Raw genomic sequence first — 25539 nt, 5'->3', positions numbered from 1 at the left:
TGCCTGTGGGAGTGGCAGAGTCAGAATCATTGGTGACCTTTAAGCAGCAATTGGATAGGTACATGGATAGGTGCTTAAGCTAGGACAAATGTTCGGCACAACATCGTGAGCCGAAGGGCCTGTTCTGTGCTGTATTGTTCTATGTTCTAATTGTACACAGTATTCTAAAATTGGCCTCACCAATGTTGTGTCTCTGCAGAACGCAACATCCCAACTCCTTTACTCTATGCACTGATCAATAAAGGTAAGCATACCACTGCGATCTCACTTTCAAGGAACTATGCACCTGCACCCCAAGGTCTCTTTGTTAAGTAACACTCCCCAGGACCTTACCGTTAATTTTATATGTCCTGGTTTGTCATACTAAAATCCAACAGCTCACATTTATCTAAATTAAACTTCAACTACCACTGCTCAGCACATTAGCCCATCTGTTGTGGCACAATTTCAGTACATCCAGTGTTAACAAGCCAAATATATTTTGCATAACACTCTTTGTCTTGGCACTATTGGCGATGATTCATATTGACGACTCATCTACTGAATCCTCAGGTAGGAGTTCAGTTCAGTTTGAGCAAAGAATCACTGGGGACAAGGACAATGAACAGTACAGCACAGGAACAGGCCTTTCAACCCACCCAGTCTGTGCCGACACCATACATTTCCAAACAAGAAATCGTTTGCCTCTATGCAGTGTGTGTCTCTCTATTCCCTGCCTATTCATATGTCAAGATTGCCTCTTAAACATGTATCTGCCTTTACCACCTCCTATGATGGTGCATTCCAGGCACTCACCACCCACTGTGTAACAAGGAACTTGTGTCTCACATTGCCTTTGAACTTACATCTTTCACATTAAACTTATATCCTCTATTAACTAAAATTTCGATCCTGGGAAAAAGGCTCCGACTAACCATTCCTCACATGCCTCTCAACTTTGCATACTTTTATCATTTCACCTCGGACCCTTTGACATTTAAGTGAAAACAAAGTTTATCCTATCGTTCCTCAGCTAAAATTTCCAAACTTGACAACATCCTGGTAAACCATTTCTGTACCTTCTCCAAAACCTTCACGTCCTTCTCTGAGCACGATGACCAGAACTGTACACAACATTCCAAACATGGCCGAACTAAAGTTCTGTACAGTTGCAACATGACTTGCCAATTTTTGTATGTGAGGCTCTGACTGATGAAGGCAAGCACGTGATAGGTTTTCTTCACCAGCTTAACCACTTGTGTTGCCACTTTCAGGGATCTGTACATCTCGATCCCTCTAAGTTCATGTTACTAAGGGTTCTGCCATTAACTATATACTTCCCTCCACATCAGATCTTCCAAAAGTGGTGGAGGCTGGTACAATTGCAACATTTAAGAGGCATGTGGATGGGCATATGAATAGGAAGGGTTTGGAGGGATATGGACCTGGTGCTCGCAGGTGGGACTAGATTAGGTTGGGATATCTGGTCGGCATGGACAGGTTGGACCAAAGGGTCTGTTTCCATGCTGTATATCTCTATGACCTTCAATTTTTCTGATTAAAAATCATCTGCCATTTCTCCACCCTGTCTCCAGCTGATTTATATTCTGCTGTACCCTCTGACAATCCTCTTCTCATCCCGCAGTTCCCCCAATCTTTGCCATCCACAAACTTCATAATCAGGTCACTTACATTCTCCTCCAAATCATTTGAAAATACATGAGGAAACAACAAGGGTCCCAGCACCGATCCCTGCGCAACACCACTGGTCACAGATGTGGGGTGGTATGGTGGCTCAGTGGTTCGCACACTGTCTCACAGCACCAGGGTCCCAGGTTCAATTCCAGCCTCTGGCGACTGTGTGGAGTTTGCACATTCTCCCTGTGTTTGCACGGGTTTCCTCCGGGTGCTCTGGTTTCCTCCCACAATACAAAAGTGTGCAGGTCAGGTGAATTGGCCATGCTAAATTGCCCATAGTGTTAGGTGCATTAGTCAGAGGGAAATGGGTCTGGGTGGGTTACCCTTCAGTGGGTCAGTGTCTACTGGTTGGGTCGAAGGGCCTGTTTCCACACTGGGGAATCTAATCTAAAAAAATCTCCAGTCAGAAAAGCACCCTTCCATTACTACTGTGAATTCTACAATAGAGCCAGTTCAGTATCCATCTTATCAACTCACCACAGATCCCATGTGACTTCATCTTTTGTATAAACCTGCAGACAGATCTTACCCAAGACCTTGCCAGAGTCCATACAGACATCTACTACCCTGCCCTCACTCATCTTTGTCAGTTCCTCAAAAATCTCAACCAAGTTTGAGAGACATGACCTTCCCTGTACAAAGTCATGCCACCTGTCACTAATACGCCCATTTTTCCCAAATGGGAATAAATGCTAGTGGTAAGAATCCTATCCAATCATGTGCCCACCACACATGTAAGGCTCATATCATTCATACTCTGGCTCTTTTCTCAGGGCAATACCCTGACTAATCGATCTGCGTGATTTAAAATTTAAAACCAAGCCTGGCAGTATTAACAGTCAACTATTCACTAGTGCCAACCAATCAGCACTCTCCTCCAGTGCAAAATAATTGTAGTTTTCCCCTTGAATTGGTATTCTTCTGAATTCTTTTAAATGAATGTCAAAAAGCTTCAACAAAATGCCCTTTTGCAATGCTCCAGAATTTCCTTTACTAAAAGATTTAGATCTGCCTTCTAAACCACGGTAATAAATTGGATTAATGACTTGACATTTTCTCCCTTTCCTACTAAATGCCTCTGAGCAGAATATGATGCAATGGAGCAGAAGATAATCCCCTGGTGGTCTCAATCAACAGCAGCCAACAATGGTCAACATTTTAATTCTTACTCCATTCTTGAAACTCTGGTCCTTTCAGAGAATCACAATTTCTACCCCACCACCACCACGTCTTCACTGATGGCTAATACTTGGAAACACTTTTCCAGAGAGGTCAAGGTGGGGTTCATTGAATACATTCAAGGCAGAGAGATATACATTCTTGACAAACAAGTGAATCACAGGCAGCAGGAAAGTGAATTTGAGGCCATAGTCAAAGACTGTTTGCTATGAGTGAATAGCTACATCCTGCTGCAAAGCTTGCTGCTCCATCAGACTGTCAGGAACCAGAGGTTTTATTCCTCCAAGGATTAGCTCTGCAGACTAAAAGTAAAAAAAAAACAAATTTTCTGCATTACCTGTCAAGCTGAGAAACTGCACACCTTCATACAGTGTCAGCAGTAGCAGCAAGGAACAATATATATAGCCCCTTCTCTGACACAATCATGAAAGATCACCTGATGGAGACTTTGAAAATGACTCACTGACAGTCATTCTGATCTCTAGCAAAAGCCTGGAACTTACATCAAATTAATGCAGTTTTGTGCCCTGAATCCACACACTGTTAACCAGTTTCAGTACGATCTTAAGTTTAATGATTTTCTCTAGTGACAGATGGTTCCATCTCCAAGATTTGGAGTAAACTTAAAATCACTCCATCTCTTTCCTGAACAATTTTCTCCCATCTTCCCAAGGGAATGATTAATGGATAGGGCCTGGTGTTTGATGCTTCAAACAACCTCAGAGACTTCACCTCATCTGTTCATAATCACATGTGTTATTCAGCCAAGTGTGGCATGTTAAAACCCAAGAGGGAGTTTTCAAGCAGGTCCCCATTTTGTCCATCCCTGAAATCTATCTCCTCTATCAGCAACAGCTTCCAGTTAATTGACCTCCTCAATCGGAGCCAAGGTCAATTTCAACTCTAGTTCAACACGGCTGAAGTCTACACAACCCTGAACTTCCCTGATCTCTAACCAATTGAAACGTTATTGCCCTGAGAGGTGGCAAACAATGTGAAACCGGTTGCTAAAGGGTTAATGGTAAAGAAGTGAGTGCCCAATAAAAGTAGCACTGAGGTATTAGGGTGACACGGTGGCTCAGTGGTTATCACTGCTGCCTCATAGCACCAGCGTCCCAGGTTCGATTCCAGCCTCGGGTGACTGTGTGGAGATTGCACATGCTCCCCATGTCTGCGTGGGTTTCCTCCGAGCGCTCCAGTTTCCTCCCACAGTGCAGGTCAGCTGAATTGGCCATGCTAAATTGCCCATAGCGTTAGGTGCATCAGTCAGAGGAGAGTGGGTCTGGGTGGGTTATTCTTCAGAGCGTCGGTGTGGACTGATCAGGCCGAGGGGCCTGTTTCCACACTGTAGGGAATCTAATCTAATCTAATCTTGGGTAATCTGGTCAGATACTCAATTATCCATCACCACAAATAGTTCAAACTGCACTACGAATGACCAGGCTGGCCAACTCCTGAAGGATACATAAACCCAATATGACATCTGACAGACGGCAACGAACTTCAACAGAGTAAACTCTACTTGGCCTTGCGCTCATATACCTATCATTCATAGTATCTATGGCAATATCATAGTAGTGACAATGGCCGAGTATTTGAGAAAGGTTATGTCTTTACCATGAGAAGATCCTCAGTTGTGTTGGGGCAATGCTAATTCCACACCAAAAAGAGAACAGATCTTGCAGTTCAACTCTGGACATCCATGAGGCACTGGCAGCCACAAACAGAACTGTATTTAATCAAAGCTTGTAACCTTAGGGCCCATGAGGTCATGGCTCACTGTATTATTACCATTCTTAGCCATGAGTCCAAGCTGAGTCCTATGAAGGCAGGAATGCGTGCCTGGAGCTGCAGCAGCCATAATAAAGAGGTGTCAAGCTAGTGAATCCGCAACACAGATCTACAAACATGTAAGCAAATGTGGGTTTTAGATTTTTAGTGGCTTAACTTGATTTTTTTAGAATCCTTTTGAAACACACATAAGCTATTAATCTAGCAAGCCAGGAAACAATCTTATACTATTGACTCTCAATGCCATTTTGTACTATCACATGAGGCAAGAGTTATATTTTTAATGACTTGTTCAAAGATGCTGTTACACAGACCTGGAGAAGGTGGGACCTGACTCCAGGCCTCCTGACTCAGAGGTAAGGACACGGTTACAAGAGCCCCTCACAAAGTGATATACTAACCAATTTCCAAACACTAACCACTGGTTTTATAAAGCAGTCATCAGCCTAAGTCATTATGGATACCTCAATTGCGTGATCATGAAGAGCAATTAATAATCAGTTGTTGATTAAGGCTGGATTCCTATAGCAAGGTGGTTCACTGGTTAGCATTACTGCCTCACAGCACCAAGGACCCAGGTTTGATTTCAGTCTTGGGCAGCTATTTGTGGATTTTGCACATGCTCCCCATGCCTACGTGGGTTTTCTCCAGAGTGCTCTGGTTTCTTTCTGTAGTCCAAAGTTGTAAAGGTTGGGAGGATTAGACAAACTAAATGCAGAGTTATGGGGATAGGAGGGGGGGGGGGGGCTAGTTCTGGGTTGAATGCTCTTTGGAAGATCACACAGATTCAACAGGCCAAATTGCCTCTTTCTGGGCTGGAAGGATTCTACGATTCTATGATTATTTCTACTGATTACAGCAGCTCCTATATTTGAAAAATACTTGGGCATCCCTACCTTTGAGCTAGGAGACCTGGGTTCAAATCCCATTTGCTTCACATGTGTATAATAGCATCTCTGAACAAATTGATTAGAAAATTTACCCAAAACATGGATTCATTGCTTTTTATCATTTATAAAAAATGATTTGGATGTGAATACAAGAGGTTTGAATGGTAACTTTGTAAATGACACCAAAATTGATGGTGCAGTTGGCAGCTAAGAAGGTTCCCTCAGAATACAATAGGGCCACGATCATGTGGGCCAAGGAGTGGCAGATGGAGTTTAATTTAGGTAAATGTGAGGTGCTGCTTTTTAGTAGGGCAAATCAGGGTAGGAATTATATACTTAATGGTCAGGTCCTGGGGAATGTTGCTGAACAGAGACACCTTGGAGTTCAGGTTCTTAGTTCCTTGAAAGTAGAGTCACAGGTAGACAGGTTAAGAAAGTAAGCATTTGGTACACTTGCCTTGATTGGTCAGTGCATTGAGTACAGGAATTGGGAGGTCATTTCACAGCTATACAGGATGTTAGTTAGGCAACGTTTGGAATACTGTTCAATCCTGGTCTCCTTCCTATCGGAAAGCTTTTGTGAAACTTGAAAGGGTTCAGAAAAGACTTAAGGATGTTGCCAGTGTTGGAAGATTTGAGCTATAAGGAGGCGCCAAATAGGCTGGGGTTGTTTTCCCTGGAACAGAGGCAGAGGGGTGACCCAGAGGTTTATAAAATCATGAGAGGTACAGACAGAGTGAATAGCCAAGGTATTTTCCCTGTGATGGGGAGTCCAAAGCTAGAGGATTTAAGATGAGAGCGGAAAGATTTAAAAGGGATCCAAGGGACAACTACTTCACGAAGAAGGTGGTGCATGTATGCAATGAGCTGCCAGAGGAAGTGTTGTAGGCTAGTTCAATTACAATATTTAAAAGGCATCTGGATGGGTACATGAATACAAAGGGTTTACAGGAATATGGGCCATATGCTGACAAATGGGACTAGATTATTCAGCATGGATGAGTTGGACTAAAGTGACTGTTTCTGTGCTGCACATCTCTATGACTCTAAGTATTTAGACTTGGCAAAGAAAAAGCAAGCAACGTCCAAGGCTCATCAACAAGACTGGACTTGCGTTAAAACCATAGATATAGGGTTTCATTCTCAGGGAAGGTAAACACACATATCTATTGTCTTGATGTTGAAGGCAACATGTAAACAGAGAAGTCCAATCAAACATGATTACCATAAGAATGAATTCTAATCCCAAAATTGGATATGAAACGGATGTCCGGGAGCCATTTTCACAATGTCATTTATCCTGTTAAGCCAGGGTTTGCATCCAATTTAAGCTGGTTTTCACAGTCAGATTCATTCTCAGGCTCTGTATGAGAGGGAGCGTTTCTATCTCTGAATAGAAATTAGATTCCTAACAGTGCCAAAACTAGAGGCATGTTATCTCGCATTAACCTTTTAATCGAGTAGGTTCCGGATTTTAAAGTCAGTGCTGTACTTCTGACAATTACAACGTTTAGCATCTTTGAATTAATTAAGTAGTCCATAGTTGTTAGACAAGTGTGGCATCTTATTGTGTCGATACAGCATCAGCTAATCATTAACTTAGTGCCCTATTCTTGCAAAATGGTTACAACCCTGTCAAATGTAAAACATCTGAGTTAAAACAGGTTTAAGGGATGAATGCAAGGCTTAAGTGGGAGAGTAAACACCGCATTTTAATTGGTACCTACTTTAGTCATACTTCCATTTGTACCATTCCAAATGGAAGGTCAGGTCTCACCAGTCATGCCTTCAGCCTTTGAATGAGTCATAGCGTCGTACAGCACAGAAACAGATCCTTCGGTCCAACTTGTCCAAACCGAACGGATATCCTAGATAAATCTAATCCCATTTGCCAGCACTTGGCCTATACCCCTCGAAACCCTTCCTATTAATATACCCTTCCAGTTATCTTCTAAATGCTGTAATTGTACCAGCCTCCACCACATCCTCTGGCAGCCCATTCCACATAAGCACCACCCTCTGCAATAAAAAGTTGCCCCTTTTAAACCTTTCTCCTCCTCACCCTCAACCTAAGCCCTCGAGTTCTGGACTCACCCACCTCAAGGAAAAGACTTTTTCTATTTATCCTATTCATACCCCTCATGATTTTATAAACCTCTATAAGGTCACCCCTCAGCCACTACCGCTCCAGGGAAAACAGCCCTAGCCTATTCAACCTCTCCCTGGCAACATTCTTGTAGACCTTTTCTGAACCCTGTCAATAAAGAATGCAGTAGAAGCCTTCAAAGAGCAACATCATAACTGGATTAAGCAGCAGGTCAGTGTTATGGAACAGACATCGAGCACCACCTTCATCTGTCCATTGATTTACCCAGGATAGCCAACTGTGAATTGCTAATAACCAAAACAAACTCAGAGCATCAAATCACTTTCTGAACAATATAAATAGATCACACAATAAAACTTAAATGTCTGTAAATTATAGAACTCACTGCATGAGACCCCCTGTCTCACACACAAACACCTTCAAAATATCTGGTTTCATTACCCAATAAATCAATGCATCATAATAACATGCATTTTAAAACAGAAAGACACTACACAGCCTTGGTCAAGAAAGCTAAGTGATGTCTTGCCAAAGGAAGCATTCAATAGGTATTAAGATGCAGTTTTAATACATTTCTTGTTATCAGCATAGTGGCCAGGCAGCCCCTTCTACTATATTGCCAACACCAGCTCCCTTATTCTAATCTTTGCTATTAATATATGCAGATCCAGACTCAGAGGGATCTATAAATCTGTAAGTGAACATTGGAATTAGCATCACAAGCAGCAGGAGCCAGCTCCTAGAATTCCAATTAGCCAGTCATGCCCGTGCATTCAATACCAAATTATATTCAGCTCCAACACTTACACAATTAAACTGCTTGCCCAATTTTTAAAACAGCAGTAAAAAGGGAAAGTGTGTGCATAAAATGTGTCGGTTTGGTCAGTCTCTAAATAAGAATGTTGACATCACTACATCGTACTGTGGCATCATTAGAGACAATAGTTAATGCGCACGATTACCACATGGCAAAAGCTTGATCTCAACATTTGCCAATGGATGCAATTACCCATTCGAGTGACAGAAATAGCAGCAAGACCCAATGCAAAAGACAAACCATATGTCTTTTACTTCCTATTACCTTCAAAACTAAGTAACATGATTGCCAAGTAAAATTTACTTGCATAACTTGTTTGGTAGGTTTGATGGGAAATATTTTCACATCTCTGTATTTGGGGAGCAGTCATAGCAACACATTCATAAGTCAGAACACATATCCATAAATTTACATCGAGATTCTGCTGGCTGCCCAAGGCTTCTTTGCTGTTTCTAAGAATAGAGTGCCTCAGCTTCATTTGAAACCCTCAGCTACCTCGTGTACAAGAATGATTCAGTCACTGTAGTTTACCCATATCTGTGTAATTGAGCACCATTGTGTAATTAATGAAAGGACGGACACACATTTACAGAATGACTTTCACCAACACCCAGATGTCTTTAAACACTGCACACCCCATGAAATACAGTGGCTACTGTAACGTAGTAAACACAACAGCCTAGTTGCATACAGCAAGCCTCCATATACAGGAGCATGATCATGGCCAGATAATTCACTTTATCTGATACAGATTTGAGGGGCAGATGCTTGCCAGGACACAGAGGATAACGCCCCTTTGGCTCTTCAAAAAAATGCTGTGGAAACTATTATACCCAATCAAACGAGTAGATGGGGAGGGGTGCAGTTTAACATTTCAGGTGAGGATGGCACCTTCAATCATGCAGCTTTTGCGCTAAGTTGAATGTTTTCTTCAAGCCTTGGAGTGGGACTTTAATTACAGGCAAGCATGCAACCAGAGTCACAGCCGACAAGTCAAGGAGATGGAACCTGACACTTCTTTGCTCTTTCCCCAACCCCCAATGTAAAGCCGAGCAAGCAATCAATTCAACATCATCTAATCTTTCCAGCCAGTTCCAGTTTCTTCAAAACAAGAAGAAACTCAAGCTCAATTAAAATATTCTACATGTTAAAATTATAATTTACTATTTTTTTTTTAAAAAGAAAGTCTTCTGCAACCGCTCATTCTTTAGTTCAATAGAAGAGCAGTTACAACGCTGCAGGGCTTGTGTTAATAACGTTCGTCAACTGGCAGTGCAGAAAGAGATGCCTTGTACATTTTGCTGAACACTGGTGCTATCAGCAGAATGTCACAAAGCTAGCAACAGCAAAAAAATAGTTGGCCAATTTACTGAGGTCAGTGGCCAGGAAGATCAATTGTTTTGCTGCCTCATTTTTAAAAAATTTATTGCACAGAGCTCAATTATGGATCCCTCTGGAATTTTTGCTCTTTCCCTGCAAGGAGTGATCAGTCTCTGCTCAGCATTTTCCCTCCGACAGTACAGCCAAGCTCAGCAATTCACATGACAAGTGAAGCACCAGTTACAGTTTAAAATAGATCTACTAAGATTGATCTGAACTGCACTGCTGGGCTTGCAGCCAGGAATTCAAGGCTGCTGGCACCACTGGTGGACAGAATCAATGCTGCAATATTAAAGATTATAGCTTTTGCGGAAGACCATCAACTCAACAATGACAACACCTTCTGTTAAAAAGAGCTACAACTTGAATCCACGTATACATCCATTTCTAAATTTCCAACCCCCCTCACTTAACACAATTTAATGAATACTGCAATTTCAAACCAAGTACATCCAAATAATAACTTGTATCATTTAGCCATCTTTTCATAAGAGAATCTGTTAAACAAACAAGGTAGAATAGTTCCACATATTAGTGACATTATTAATAGAAACGTTCAGAATATTGGAGAGACCAGTTAAAAATTTAGCTTTTAAAAGTTGTCACAGTAGTTATCTTTCACTGTACAAGATTATATTTACTAACCACCCATTAAATCTATTCAGACAAGGCCAGATCAGTCCCATACCATTAGAGTTTTCTGACAAATACTCTAGAAGTCAATCTGCCTGGAATTCATCCAATTGCTTTTTTTTAAAAAAGAAACCCTGGTATTGTGCCAGGTTAATGCCTTCAAAGTCTTCAATCAGACACACACTCACCTTCTTCTTGATTGGAGCAGCCACATTGCACTTAATCTGGCTCAAAGTCTTCAGCAAAAACTTAGAATCATCTGGAGACTGGGTGATCTTCTCAGTCTTGTTTATACCAAAGTGATGCTTCCTACACAGCTAGAGAAAATCAAGAGGAAACATCAATCATCTTTGTTCTTTATGAAACTTGCCAAAGCTCTTGAGAATCCATGCAATCTGAGCTGAAAATGTGTTGCTGGAAAAGCGCAGCAGGTCAGGCAGCATCCAAGGAACAGGAGAATCGATGTTTCGGGCACAAGCCCTTCTTCAGGAAAGGCTTGTGCACGAAACGTCGATTCTCCTGTTCCTTGGATGCTGCCTGACCTGCTGCGCTTTTCCAGCAACACATTTTCAGCTCTGATCTCCAGCATCTGCAGTCCTCACTTTCTCCAATCAATGCAATCTGACAGGGTTCTGATGAGACTACACTTCGATCTTTTGTGCTGCGTTACTTGATACAGCTCTGAAAATGAGTGTGATGTGCACAGACATCCTCATTTCTTCCTTTCTAATCCCAATGTGTCTAGATGTGACAAGTTAATAACAGCAGAATACAAGATCCTGATCACAACCTGACCTCCAATTTTCAATCACAAACCTTACATGGTTCATTGCAGTTCACTTAACTTCAACCAATTGAATTAACCTCAAATACCACAATTTAGACAGATCGTATCCATGTAAAAGGGGCTCATTATGCAGTGGGAACTTCCCTACCTCTGGATTAGGAGGCATGGTTTCAAGTCCTACCTGCTCCAGAGGTGGGTAATAACATCTCTGAACAGTGATTAAAAATATCTATATCCAAATACAGGACAGCACAGTGGCTAGCACTGCTGCCTCACAGCGCTGGGACCTGGGTTCAATTCCTGCCTCGGGCACACATCTGTGTGGTGTTTACCCTGGGTGCTCCGGTTTTCTCCCACAGTTAAAAGAAGTGCAGGTTAGATGAATTGGTCATGCTAAATTGCCCATAGTGTCAGATGCATTAGTCAGGAGTAAATGTAGGGGAATGGGTGTTGCTCTTCGGAGGGTCAGTGTGGACTTGTTGGGCCGAAGGGCCTGTTTCCACACTGTAGGGAATCTAATCTAAAAATCTTCCATTTGAATTTACTCCTCCCCATATAGGAATTCAGGCTTAAGAAATACTTGCAAAATTCACTGCAAATCAGTTTGATTAAATAAAGGAACAAACAGAGCTACCATTTTTTCCTGTCCCTCTCAGCTAGTATACATGGACAATAGCAAGATCTTCAGCATACATCCAATATCCAGTCGACATCAATAATGCTCTTTTGCCTTTGAACAATTTCAGATTTCAGAAAATTCAACTCCAGTCCTGAAGAGAGTGAAAATCACAATTTCCAGTAAATCACCTTAAACTAGTGAGTCAGAAACAGCAGCCAGGGTACAAGAAGTGTTCTGATTTCATCATTTGAACACGGTCAGTCAACTTTATGTTCCAACATTGCTGTCCCATTTGCAGAATAGCTCAAATTGTTAAAGGTACAACTATAAGGTAATGGTTCACTACTTGAGAAGTAGCATGACAACAATTGGTGCAAGCACTTCACGACATCTGGGAAGCTTTATGCAGTGAGCAAGTACCACTGACCTATAACCAATACAAGCATGAGACTAAGGTCCCCATCCAAGAAGGGTGGCTGTTCGCGTGGCCAGTTGTGCCAAAAATCACAAAATTCATATTTGTTCAACCCAGTCAAATATAAACCCCCTTCTGAAAAAGTGATTCATGACAAGAGAAATGAGGGCAAAAAGATTAAACATGATTGAACCAGATATCCACATGGAATATGAAACAACTCTAAACAAAACTATAGTTCATTAACAAAACACTTCACTAGTCTTTCATTTACCAACTTTGAGATTGTAATGCAGGTGGGTGTAGATTTAGTTGCGCTATTCTGTTTTTACAATAACAGTAAACGTCCTTTTGGTAAAAATTGAAAGTCATTGGCTGGTACTCATTCTGCCTTACTAAAATAAATCTTACCCCAATAAAATGGCAAACCATTCTCATCTCAAGCAAGCTGCCAAGGTCCCTTGTTAACCTAAATATCTACCTCAGAACAAGACTACCATTCTTCCGAAACAGTCTGAAACGGTTTTTGTTAGCCATGTATTTTTCCCCAACTTCTTTGGAGTGCGAGAATCACTGGCAAGGCCAGCATTTTAAGACACATTCCGAACATTTCTGATAACAGCACGCTTTGCAAGGTCACTACAGGGAGGAAGAATCAGCCACGCTGCTGCGGAGATGAAATCACCAGCAAGGTGAGGTAAACATGACCTGAATGAACCAGCTGTTCTTTCAACTTCTTCATTGTCACTTCCACAATGTTGGTTTTTAATCTCCAAAGTTTACCCTTACTGTGAATCCCAGATACAATCAGGGATCTAAACGCTCACCCTTTGGGTTTTTAACCCACTAAAGAAATGACTAAGTTACTGTACTTAAGTTATAAAGTGGACAATGCATAGCAATTCCTTTGCGTTTATCTGTAGAGAAGGGCCTACTCTTGTGTTTTTTTACAAAGATAAACCTTCACTCAGACTAAAACCAACAATCAAATTTGTTTCCATGCAAAATGGAGCAAGGCAGATTATAACTTGCAACCATTTCAAATATAAAGCCCTTACACCCCCACCCTCAGTACACAGAGCTCTGAAATGATTCGAGTGTTAACAACATTGAATCTAGGTTTCTAAATTGATATTCATGTCAAGATGAGATAATTAACTTACACATCTTGTGATGTCAATGTGTTAAACCACTTACCACCCCAAGGAGGTTTATTGGAAATAAAATGGAAAAATGACTTTTTGCTACAAAAGTCAGTAATTTAGCAAGTACAAAGACCTTTTTCAAATATATTAGCGCAACGTTCAATTGTTTTTCACACCCTCCAGAACACAGATCTAGATATTTTAGCTGAAGCACTGGTGACCCTGAACAAAGTGAACTGGAATTTTGTGTTAATCTCTCACAACAACTGAAAGTTCCCAACATCCCTCTAAACCCTGACAGATTCTCCCATCACATCTCCACCCATCCCAGGTTTCCTTACAACTGTTTCTTTTCCACACAAAAAGGACAACTTGCTGCTTCACCACCTAGTAAATCATAAAATGAAACATTTTCACTGGATGCTCTCAATTTTGGAACTGAAAGCACATTTGGTGCTTTACAAAATGACATTCTGTGTACTACCTATAAACACAATTAACTTTGCTACTATCAAGTTTCACAATTTTGCATGCTGTTCCAATCTGATCATGCTGCCAGTAAACATTATTTAAACGTAAATTGGCTTGTAGACAACAGAATATGTAGGAGCCAAGTGAATTAGAGAACACCGACTCATTGCCAATAAAGTTAAAGATAAACTCAAACAGCAGAAAGGCCAGTCCAACCTCACAAGCAAACTCTTCAAATGCATCAAGACCACATCAGAGAGACTTGGAAACTGCATCAGTTTCACTCGGCAAATTTAGAGGTTTTTTTTTAAAAAGTAAGTGAGCATTTGCACACAGGGAATGCATTAGACATTGCAGAAGGATTTTCAGAATATTTTGTGAAAACAGGCTCATAGGCAGCTTGTTAGAGAAGAGTCAGGTGCACGGTGTTAGGAGCTGGACCACTGCCACAAAACCAAGTGACCTAACAGGTTAGGGGTGCCGTGTGGTTGCTTGGATCAGAGGAGAGTACAAGGAGGTGCGGTCCAGCAGTCAGGTGTTGGCACATCTCAGAGACTGCTTCTTTTCATGGCTGTGAGCCTCACTAGTATTCATTGCCCATCCCTAAAGTGGAGTGAAGGTGGTGAGGGGGTGACGTGTCAAATGGGCTGCCACTCAAGCAGCTGTGTCCCAGATGGTCTCAAGCTCAAGTGTTGTTTGAGCTACACAAAGCAAATGAGAGTACTCCATTTGTTACCCCTCACTGGGATAGCGTGCTGGAAATCAGGCCCTGCTATTCCTGGAGCCATCACCAATGTTAAAGTTGTTTTGAAAACCTCCAAATTTAACTTTCTTTTCGAACCAGGTCAACAAAGCACAAACGACTTTTTTCTACTGAAGAATTACTACTTATTACAGTAATTAGACTTTAACTACAGCTAAACAATTATGAACCATCAGCATATAACTTCATTAAAACTTAACTTTTAGCTTCATTAAAACTCTAATCCCTTATGAACTCCCTTTCTCAGACACACATGAAAGGACGGACGAGGAGTGCAATGTTTGGTTCCTTATGGCACACCACTGGGCACAGGCCTCTAGTCTGAAAAGCAACCCCTGTCTTCTACTTTTGAGTCAAATGTCTAGCGCTCTCTATAGTCTATGTGATCTAACTTTGTTAACCACTCTTGCACGAGGAACCTTGTTGAACACCTTATTGAAGTCCATATATATCACATCCACCACTCCGCCCTAATTAATCCTCTGTTACTTCCTCAAAGAAAATGCAAAACAGGGGTGGGTGGGTGGGGGGGGGGGGGGGGGGGGGGGGGGGGGGAAGAGAGAGGAGGAGACACTATTTCCCCCACACAGCCAGGCCGACTATCCCTAATCAGTCCTTGCTTTTCCAAACACCTGTAAATCCTGTCGGTCAGGATTCCCTCCAATAACTTGCCGACCACTGAAGTCAGGCTCACCGATCTGTAGTTTCCTGGCTTTTCCTTACCACCTTTCTCAAGTAGTGGCACCACATTAGCCAAGCTCCAGTCTTCCAGCACCCCACCTGTGGCTATCGACAATATAAGTATCTCAGGGGCCCAGCAATCATTTCCCTAACTGCCCTGAGTTCTCAGGTACACCAGATCAGGTCCCATGGATTCATCCATTTTTATGCACCACCACCTCTGTAACATGGACATTTTTTCAAGATGTCACTGTCTCTTTCCCCACATTCTCTATATTCCATATCCTATCCATATTAAACACTGATGCAAAATATCTACCCCATCTCCTGCAGTTCATCACTTCTGTGGCCTTGCTGATCTTTAAGGTGCCCTATTCTCTCCCTAGCTACCCTTTTGTCCTTAATGTATATGGATTCTCCTTAAGCATATTTGCCAAAGCTATCTCATGTCCCCTTTTTATCCTCCTGATTTCCCTCAAGTATATTCCTACTACCTTTATACTCTTCGATGGGTGTTTTCCACATTGCTGTTTAGTAATACAGCAATTTACATTTCCTGAAAGGCATTTACATTAAGTGCACCCATTTCTGATGAAGGGCTATGCCTGAAACGTCAATTCTCCTGCTCCTCGGATGCTGCCTGGCCTGTTGTGCTTTTCCAGCACCACACTTTTTGACCTCACACTGTTCAGCCACGCAACAACCAATGACAATTGTTGTTAGGCAGAAGGAAATGGTCATCAATAACTAGTCTAGTCCATAGAGATTCCTGTTGCCAATCAAAGCTGCATTTGTACACAAGGCCATGGGTCAAAGCTGGAAAATGGCAGTAGAACAATTGAATGCTTCATGGCTAGTGCAGAAATGATGGGCCAAAAAGCCTCTGTCATGCAAAACCAATTAGTTTGGCAACCATTCAGCTCCAGTTGATCTACAAACACTTCAGTTGCAGCTTTAACAAGCAGCTGTGTAAACAATGCTTACAATGAGTGCCTTGCTTTTGAATATTGCAGCAATCCTTGGTCAATCAAGAGGCAGGTTAATTGCTGCAGGATTCTCTAGTCCTCACAGCATTAATATGGTTGGTCCAGTTCAGTTTCTATTCAATGGCAACCCCAGGATGCCGATAGTGGAGGATTCAAAGTTGCCATGGAATATCAAAGGGCTATTGTCAGATGCTTCCATTGAAGATGGATAATGCCTGGCAGTTTTAAGGATTGAACAGGTCTTGCTATACATGGACTGCATCAGAATCTGAACAGCTGTAAATGGTGTTCAACATAGCACAATCACCAAACTTCCCGACCTCTGGTTTTATACTGAAGATGGTTGGGTCTAGGACAGTAACCTGAGGAACTTGTACATTATCATGATGTATCATGGCTGATCACCGCCAACAACAACCATTTTTTTTATGTTCAGTATGACTGCAACCTGAGGAGAGCTTTTCTCCTGATTGGTGTTGACTTCAATATTGCTGGAGTTCCTTAGTACTGCAGTAGGTCATCTCACCTCTGGAATTCTCTCTCATGTCCTTATTTAAACCAAGTCTTGAGGTCAGGAGGCGAGTTGCTCTGGTGGAACCCAAACTGATAGTGAGGATTTTGCTGAGTGGTTGCCACTCGCTAACTTTCAATCTCTTTCACCACATTGATGCTCAAGAATAGACTGACAGGGCAGCAATTAGATGGGTTGAATTTGTTCAGTTTTCTTCTTTGTGAACAGGGACATACGTGGGCAACTTTCCACATTGCAGTTTATTAATACAGCAACTTACATTTCCCTGAAAGGCATTTACTTTAAGTGTACCCATTACCATTATAAAAATCCTTATTAAAACAGTGATTGCATGGTGTTTAATATCAGCTCACTGAGGAAACATATCAGCGTAATAGAAAATAAAAATGATTGAAAACCCAAGGATTATGTTCCAGCATGAACCAAGACCAACTCCACTTTTCAAAAGAGGAAGGGAGGGAAACCTCCAGGTGCTGCCCACATACAGAATAGTTATTAACACTTCAAGCTTTCAGCTCTACATTGTAGGGTCAGGATCCCTCTTCAGGATCCAACTATTGACGCCACTTTTACACGGAGTCAATAATGCATCACTATTCACACCCAAAACAGAAAGCATGAGGTTTGCTGATGATGCAACAAAGACAAAGTTGACATCAAGGACATTCTGTGAAAGAGCTAGTTTAAACTACACTTATCCCAATACCTTTCAAGTACTTGAGCAAAATTAGACCATATGAACTAGCTACAAAACAAAGGATAAGATGCACTAAAGTCTGAACCCTCACCATTCAACAGTTAGAACCATCCACCATGCCAGAGTGTTTCATTTTGACAAAAATTCTCTCATTCCTAAACATCAATTCAAAGCATCCACACTAAACCACTGCTGGCTCACCAGCTGCTGGGAGGGTAGGACTTTGTGGAGAAACAGTGTATTTTATGGCAAACAGTGAAGTAATGTCTACAAAAGATAAAGGTCTCCATAACCAGAGACAAATCAGAAACCTTGTAGAAAATCAAGTCTCATCATTTACAGCACGTCGGTCTCCAGGTGAGATTGCTAGGAGACACATTCAATTATTTCCACTCTAGCTAACAACCATGTCGTAAAGACACACCCCATTCTTGCGCACACACTGTGAGCTCCTCTGCCTCAGAGGCTTCAGCTGGATACTAAACTACATTTCTCCAAGTTTTCATAAAGTCATTCAAGTAGCATTCACTATCAGGAGCCCTCCTGAGATCCTGCCATGGTACATAATTCGATATTCCAAAACAAGACTGCCATACCATTAAGCAGAAGCCAGATGAAATCAATAAGATCCAATTATAATTTTGAAATCCCATTCACCCAAAGCAACAAACTGGGCACGACTATTCTTCTAATTAATTCAAATGTGCCATCATTCTAGCCTAAAGATCATGCTTTTATTCCCTGGCTGTCTTATTAGACACGGTCAAGGAGAGGTCTGTATACAAGAGGAGTCAATATTCCTGGTTGATTTCATAGTTGTCCGATTCAACTTCCATTGATCTCAATTAAAATGTAAAATGAGCTAAGTTAATCAATACAAAGGGAGAGCTCCTAAACCTGAATGGATAGCATTAGTGCCCTCCATTACTCCCACGCAACACTTGAGTAAGGCGTACATTAGAACATCACAAAGAAATGCCTGTTAATTCACTTCAAACAGAACAGTCCAAACCCTAAACAGGCTGTGTCTTACTGAAGTTACTCAATGAATCAAAGATAGATCAATCCAGGAAAACATAACATCCCCTTTATTGTGGTTAAAAAGTTGATTGCAAAAGAGAGACTGCTGACTAAACTGCCACTGCAAGATGAACTAGGGTGTTCAACCCCAGTTGGATAAACTCAAACAGTTGGATCATGTGGCATGATACCATCAAATTTAGCATTGTTCAATATCTCCTCATTCTAGAATTTCTAAGCTTATTTCCAAGTACAAAACAATTACTTTCAAGAAATGAGAACCAAAATTTGGCTAAAAACATTTTGGATTTATGCAGGAACCCTGAATTAACAGGACATTTAATGGACAGGATTAAAAACAAGACATCAATAATTAGCAGGGGACAGCATAGTGACTTAATGAGAGGAACACAGGAAACATGCAGGATTGTACCATTTGACCCGCTGAAATTGCTGCATCATTCCATATGATAGCTGTTCTTTGTTTCAGATATACTTACTCACTAAGTACATCTTATACATCCTTTATCACCAAAAGCTCTTCAAATTCTTACATGATATACATGACAACTGGACCCATAGCTCTCTAGGGGATGGAGAACTGCAAAGATCGACAAATCTTTGAAGAAATTCTTCATATATCATAACGAACTAACTTCTTTTCTGCATTATTACTACCTATTAATACTGTAATCTGTTCAGTGATGGACTGACTTTCCCCCACTCTGACTCCTCAATGCTGGATGCTGAGGGCTTCCGAACAAAGACCAGGCACTTTCAGCAGAGGCCAGGGAAAATTACACAGCAATACACTGGCCATTTTCAAATGCACACCATTCAGCAAACATCAGCAAGTCTGTATCTACCCTGTTTAACACAGCAAGTTTCAAAGAAGAAACAGTGGGAGGAAATTTTAACATTTACAAAAAAAGTGCCCCCAAACCAATAGATTAAGTTGAATTCATACCTATGTTAAACTTCATGCAGTAACAAGTACAAATAAAGAAATAATCACACTTCAGTATTTTGCACCTCATCACAGCTTCTAAGATGCAGAGAAAAGCATTTCAACACAAACAATTGCTTAAAAGCAATAACTTACTTTAAAGGGTGAGGGACGGTCTAAATGTGTCCGATATCTTAAGAAAAATAGATTTCTACATTGAGCCTCATGTAAAGGGTTTTTACATTAAAAACAAAAGTGCATGATTACAACACATCCATGTTGGAATTACTATTTTGTAAGTGAATGGGCTTACATGCTGAGTAAAATACTGCAAAGAAAACATGGGAAATCTGAGCTCTATTGTCAGCAATTGCATAGTATAAGATGCCCTGAGCGTGTCAGCTTGAAGCCTAAGGGAAGTACAATTTCAGCTTCCATAGTTTTCCAGGAATGCATCTCATAACAATAACACAACTCATCACCTTGCCTATTGTATGAACTGAAGGTCTTTTCAAATTGCTTTTGTCTTCAGTGTGTCTGGGACATGGCTTAAGTTCAGGCCTTCAATGTTAAGTTAACTCTTAAAAGCAAAAGGAAACAGAAGATTGATTTCATCAAAGTTAGAAAATTGAATAGTATGCTTTCACAAATTGATAGAAAACTCGATAATGTCAACAGTACTAACTGAAAGCTTTGAAAGGATATGTCAATCAATCTGCTGCTATCTCTGCTGGTCAAGATCTAGCGCTGTTAAACAAAGAAATTGCCTGTTCACAGCACGCTCAAAACAGCAAGTCACAGAAGTACTACCTTGACAGCTTTAAAGTAGTAAGATATTGCTTAGAAACTGCAAGAATCTTATCTGTTGACAGGAATAAATGTCAGTCATTTCAACAATAGTGTTAGCTCCATTGCCCTGCTTAAAATCAAGAAAAAACTTTCCAATACAAAATTACTTTTGACACCTCGAAGAAAACTATGAAAAGCTAAATTGGTTGACCAGATAAAAGGTTCGTGAAACTCTTTCTCATTATTGAAAGAAAAACACTTCGCAGTTTCAAGGCAATAGTACAGGAAAAACAAATCTCTTTGGTCTGCCACATTTTAGGACATCCGTTTGAGCTTGAAACTTGGCAAAGCCCTTCAAGGCCTGGCTTTCTCAATATCCAAGCTATCTCTCACTCATTTGTTCTGGCAAAGTCACTTCATTTGTATTATCAATATTCACATGGGAACTGGTGATCAAAGGATGATAATTGGGTGCATCATATGCCTTTCATCACAAAAGTGTAAAGTTTCAGTCCCATAACTCCTTATCCTTGTACATATGATTTACATGTTTTCCAAATCCTTTGCCTTTTCCTTTATTCTGCTTATAAGTAGACATTTCAAAGCCACCTAACTTTAATTCTCCCATTCTATAAATGGAATCAATGTAGTCAGGTCCAGATATTACTGCAAAACAACTCATCCAAATCTTCAATACAGGAAACAAAAACAGCCAAATGCATACATCTCCCATGGCCTATGAATCATTCTGGATTGTGATCCACTAAAAACAGAAATACAAGTAGCACACAAGATGTCACTTTTTTCCACAAGAGTCCATATTCAAAAATACCAACAATTGAGTAGAGGTTAGTTTGCTGCAAAACCTATTTGTTAAATAACCACAGATCAAAAGACAGCTAACAATCTAAAATTTTGATTTTTTTTTAAACTTCATTCACAGCTGTGGGTGTCGCATTTATTGCCCATTCCTAATTGCCCAGAGGGCAGTGAAGAGTCCTGGGTTCACACGTCGGCCAGACCAGGTAAGGATTCCCTTCCTTTCAAGGACCAGATGGGTTTTACCCCCAACAATCAGCAATGGATTAAAGGTCAGTACGCTCCGAATTCCTGAATTTATTTTAAAATTCAAATTCCACCATCTGCAGGATTTAAACCTGGACCCCCAGAACATTACCCGCATCTTTAGATTAAGAATCCAGCAATAATATCACTAGGCCATTGCCTCCCCTTGTGCAAAGATTTAGCACAAAATAGGAGATGCAAGGATACCACTGATTAACTATTCAGTGTTCAATGCCTCATGTTACTCATGAAATGAAACAAAATATCTAACTGGCTCGCTAGCATTTATTTACAAGCTAGTATAGGATTGGGATGAAAGTGTTTTGGTCTTAGCATCTGTTCAGCGTAGACATCCCAGGTGAAATGGAGCAAGGCAAATATCAGGATAAACTAACAACCAATGCTTCACAATCTCAATAACAGAAGAACACATTGGCATGGGTCTGATATTGATTAAATTTTATTCCAGTACTGCTTTGGAATTGTAAAATTACACCCATCGAAAATAACACAAGACCGCCCAAGCACATTTCACTTTGAATGATGCACCAGAATATTCCAGTGATTCAACACTGGTAACTATTGGGACAGGATTAAGTTTTGCAAACTTCTTATTCACTGTTCCAACATTGCTGTCAAATCAGGTTTGAAAGGAATCTTTAACTTGTGAACCCAAATTTGAATACAATACAAAACTTAGATTTTAAATGTAGTACCTGAAGCTAACAGTTGCCGAAAGTATGTGGTTTTGCATTTCCAAGTATTAATGTCACATCTGACAGGTTTTTAAACATGTCAAAATTTTAATTTAAAGTCGCATAGTCTAAGGTAACTTGTAAAATCTTTTACTCGTTGAGATAGGAAGAATATGTATGCCGGTAAAGCAAAAACAGGACTCAATACAGGCTTTTTATTACCTCCAATTCCAGATCCTGAGGCTCTGCTTCAGACAGTGGGATCACTGCTATCTTCGTAATTTTGTAAACATCATGATCCTCAGGAAGCTTTCCAATCAAGGATTTTTGTCGGATTAGAAGGAGCTGCCATGCAAAATCTGAAAAGGAAGCCAAAGTCAGTCAAAATTAGGAAGCAAGCTTACATCACTACCCAGATGGACAAACACATCCAAGAAAATGACCACTTCTACCACTAACTGTACATACAGAATATGCAGTGCTAAAATTGTCCTAAGTCATATCGGATCAATGAGAAAATGGATGATTACTAACATGGTATTTTATTGCACAGCAGAGAAAGATATGTGTTTCAATATGTTAAACCATGAATTTCAACTCTTTAAAAAGATCTTAAATCATAAAACAGACAGAATATTCTTACTATAGTGTTATGACACGGGGTAAACCTCCTGCTTAATTTAAGCCAGCAATACAAAAAAGATTTATCCCATGCAGTAATCTGTGAAATTTTGAGGGGCCAAAAACTATTTAAAGTAAAAATCAACAATTTTATTTGTTAAAGTATAACAGAGAACAATTAATTCAACTATTTTTGCCTCCTTTTGCTAACTTATCTTTACCGTCCCTTCTATAACACTAGTCCAATAAAACACTCAATTAATATTTACAGGAAAATTCAAATTTTAAAATCAGCCAGCGGCCAAATCTTCGCTTTATCTTCATCTGTCGATTGGCTCTCAGTATTGAGGTTTTCCTCTGTGCCAACTCCTTCTCTAGACAGGTCCCTCAGTTCTGACTAGCAGTTTACAGCTGTTGGTCTGGTGGCAGTTCTCCTCCCAACTGTTCAATTTTCCCTGGTGTTATATTCCAAAGCATCAGATTGCGTCATTTTAAGATTGTCAACGTATTCAATTCAAACTTGATTGGGATTTGGTATTTTTCAGGGTATAACTTAAACTGATTGGCCAAATTTGAATCTGTTTTATCGCTTCTAGGTAACTAGTTACCCCAGTAGCTGGAGCACCTGTTACAGGTCATTTTGAGAACACGTGGTGCTATCAATGCCAGCTTTTAATCTCAAAGGATTAGTACATCCACATTTACATAACAATAGTTTGCTTCTAAACAGACAACTGGTTAGTCACCTCCATGAGGAAGTGATGCATGGATGGTCATGGTCAGTGGAAAAGACATTAAGAGTTCAGAAAGAGAGCCATTTAATCCAGCAAGTCTGTTCAACCACCCAGTTAGATCAGGACTGACCTGTCACCACTTTGGTCTGTGACCTCAACACTCACTGAACAGGAGTGGGGGATGTGGGTTCAGTTCACCCAGTTGTCTGGACAGCTGGTTTGCCTAGTCAACAGCATGGGTTCAACACCTGCACCAGCTGAGGTCACACCTTCTCAACCTCATCCAAGATGTAGCGACTCAGTTTAAACTCACCACCAGTCGTCGTTCTCTAATGAGTGAGTGGCCGTCTGGGACAATGGTAACCAAACTGAACAAAAACCCATCAAATCTCCATTTTAAAGTTTTCAACTTAGCCCCAACCTCATTTGGAGAAAGCAAGTTCTAGGTTTTTTCTACTCAAAGGGACAAAGTGCTTCTTGGCATCATCCTCGAATAGCAGAGCTTTAATTTTAAGTGTCATGCTGTCTTGATTCAGGACTCTCAAAGGAAAGAGATTCTCTCTATTTATTGCAAAGCCCTTAATCATCATAAACATCCTGAATCTTCTGCATCCAAGCTTAGGCTCTGCACCTTGCCCTGACTGAACCCTTTTCGCCAAGGTGTTGAATTCCCTCCAAGTCAAACATGGGTTTGCCCAAGATTCATGGAATAAGATTTAAGATTTCACCTTCCACCTTTGAATAAGTATAGCTCCTCCAGATAGCTATTAAAATTATATATTTGAGAAAAGCTATTTAATTCTGCTCAACACACTGAAAGCAAACAGTTCTCGCTTTTATTTAGCTAGGGCTCTGACAACGAGTGCTGCAATAACAAAGTGAAACTATCAATCATATCTAGATTTACTGACAAGCTGACATAGAACATGTCTAATTATTTATGGTTTTGGTTACGACTGCTTTAAGCTAATAGCACACATCTGCTAACTACAGTTTAGCATGTGGAAGACAGCTTTTTAAAGTATGATACTAATGTAAAAAGATGATAACATTCAAGAGTTTCTGTCATTGACATGGAGAGAACAGAATACATCATAAAAGCAAGCATTTACTGCAGGTTGGCAAGAAATCCATAGAGCCTACTAAACTATGCTTCAGAGCAAACATGCAGCTGCCCAACTATACAAATGATAACTTAAACTCCACATTGCATCAACTACCAACTCTCTCTGGAGACCATCGAAAACTTCATATAGCTTACATGAATAATCAGTAACATGTCCCTCCCTTAAATCAGCACCATCACCACCAAAGCTGCAGTTCCCATATCCAGGTGGAGAAATCTAAGGTGGACCAAATAACCAAAAATAGAAAGGTCCGTGTGTACTTAGCATCCTCTGTTACCGTCATGAAACCTCAGAAGCCAAGACACACAAGTGCTACCACCTCTGCTGCCTTAGGAGAACATGTTCTTCATGGGAGATGTCCAAGTACAGGAAGTTCAGTTAGTGAACGCCAATGAGCTATTAGTCACAAAGGGCAGGATACATGAACATCCACTACTGCCACCTTTCAACATCCACAGACACAAGACCTTTCCAGTGCTGCTCAAGTATGAAGGGGCAACCTTTTCAAGCAGAGGGTGGTGTGTGTATGGAATGAGGTGCCAGAGGAAGTGGTGGAAGCTTGTACAATTACAACTTTCAAAAGGCATCTTGATGGGTTTATGAATAGGAAGGGGTTGGAGGGACGTGTGCCAAATGTTGACAAGTGAGATTGTATTAATTTAGGATACTGGTCAGCATGGATGAGTTGGACTGAAGGGTTTGTTTCTGTGCTGTACATCTCTATGAAATTTTGAAGTTGATTTGTCTCTGTCCCACTCTGGCTGGTGTGCAGAAGAGTTGTTATCTTGAGGACGACCAAGCTTTTTTTTGTCTGTTTCTAAGTCTGTCTCTAAGTACACCCACAGACAGGGACCCCACTCACCTCTCAAGTACATTTGCCCAATTGATAATGGCCACGTTTCAGAGACATTTGCCCTGCAGCGAGCTGGTCACGAGCATGAGACTAAGAGGTCACCCACACCTAGGACACAA

At 40.8% G+C, this 25539-nt stretch overlaps 1 protein-coding gene across 2 annotated transcripts in view; it reads right to left on the bottom strand.

The window, feature by feature from the left end:
* Nucleotides 1-25539, bottom strand: part of inpp5f (inositol polyphosphate-5-phosphatase F) — a 204599-nt gene that overhangs the window by 67888 nt on the left and 111172 nt on the right. For both annotated transcript variants that reach the window (XM_043712705.2, XM_043712703.2), the window contains exons 3-4: nt 22308-22444; nt 10663-10791 (exon numbers count right to left, since the gene is read on the bottom strand). In XM_043712705.2, coding sequence (XP_043568640.2) covers nt 10663-10791; nt 22308-22444 — 266 coding nt within the window. The remainder of the gene's footprint in view (nt 1-10662; nt 10792-22307; nt 22445-25539) is intronic.

This window comes from Chiloscyllium plagiosum, unplaced genomic scaffold (assembly GCF_037043375.1).
Source record: "Chiloscyllium plagiosum isolate Xiang-an unplaced genomic scaffold, Cpla_swu_hap1 HiC_scaffold_22, whole genome shotgun sequence".
Lineage (NCBI taxonomy): Eukaryota > Metazoa > Chordata > Chondrichthyes > Orectolobiformes > Hemiscylliidae > Chiloscyllium > Chiloscyllium plagiosum.
This window is presented reverse-complemented; position numbering and strand designations above follow the sequence as displayed.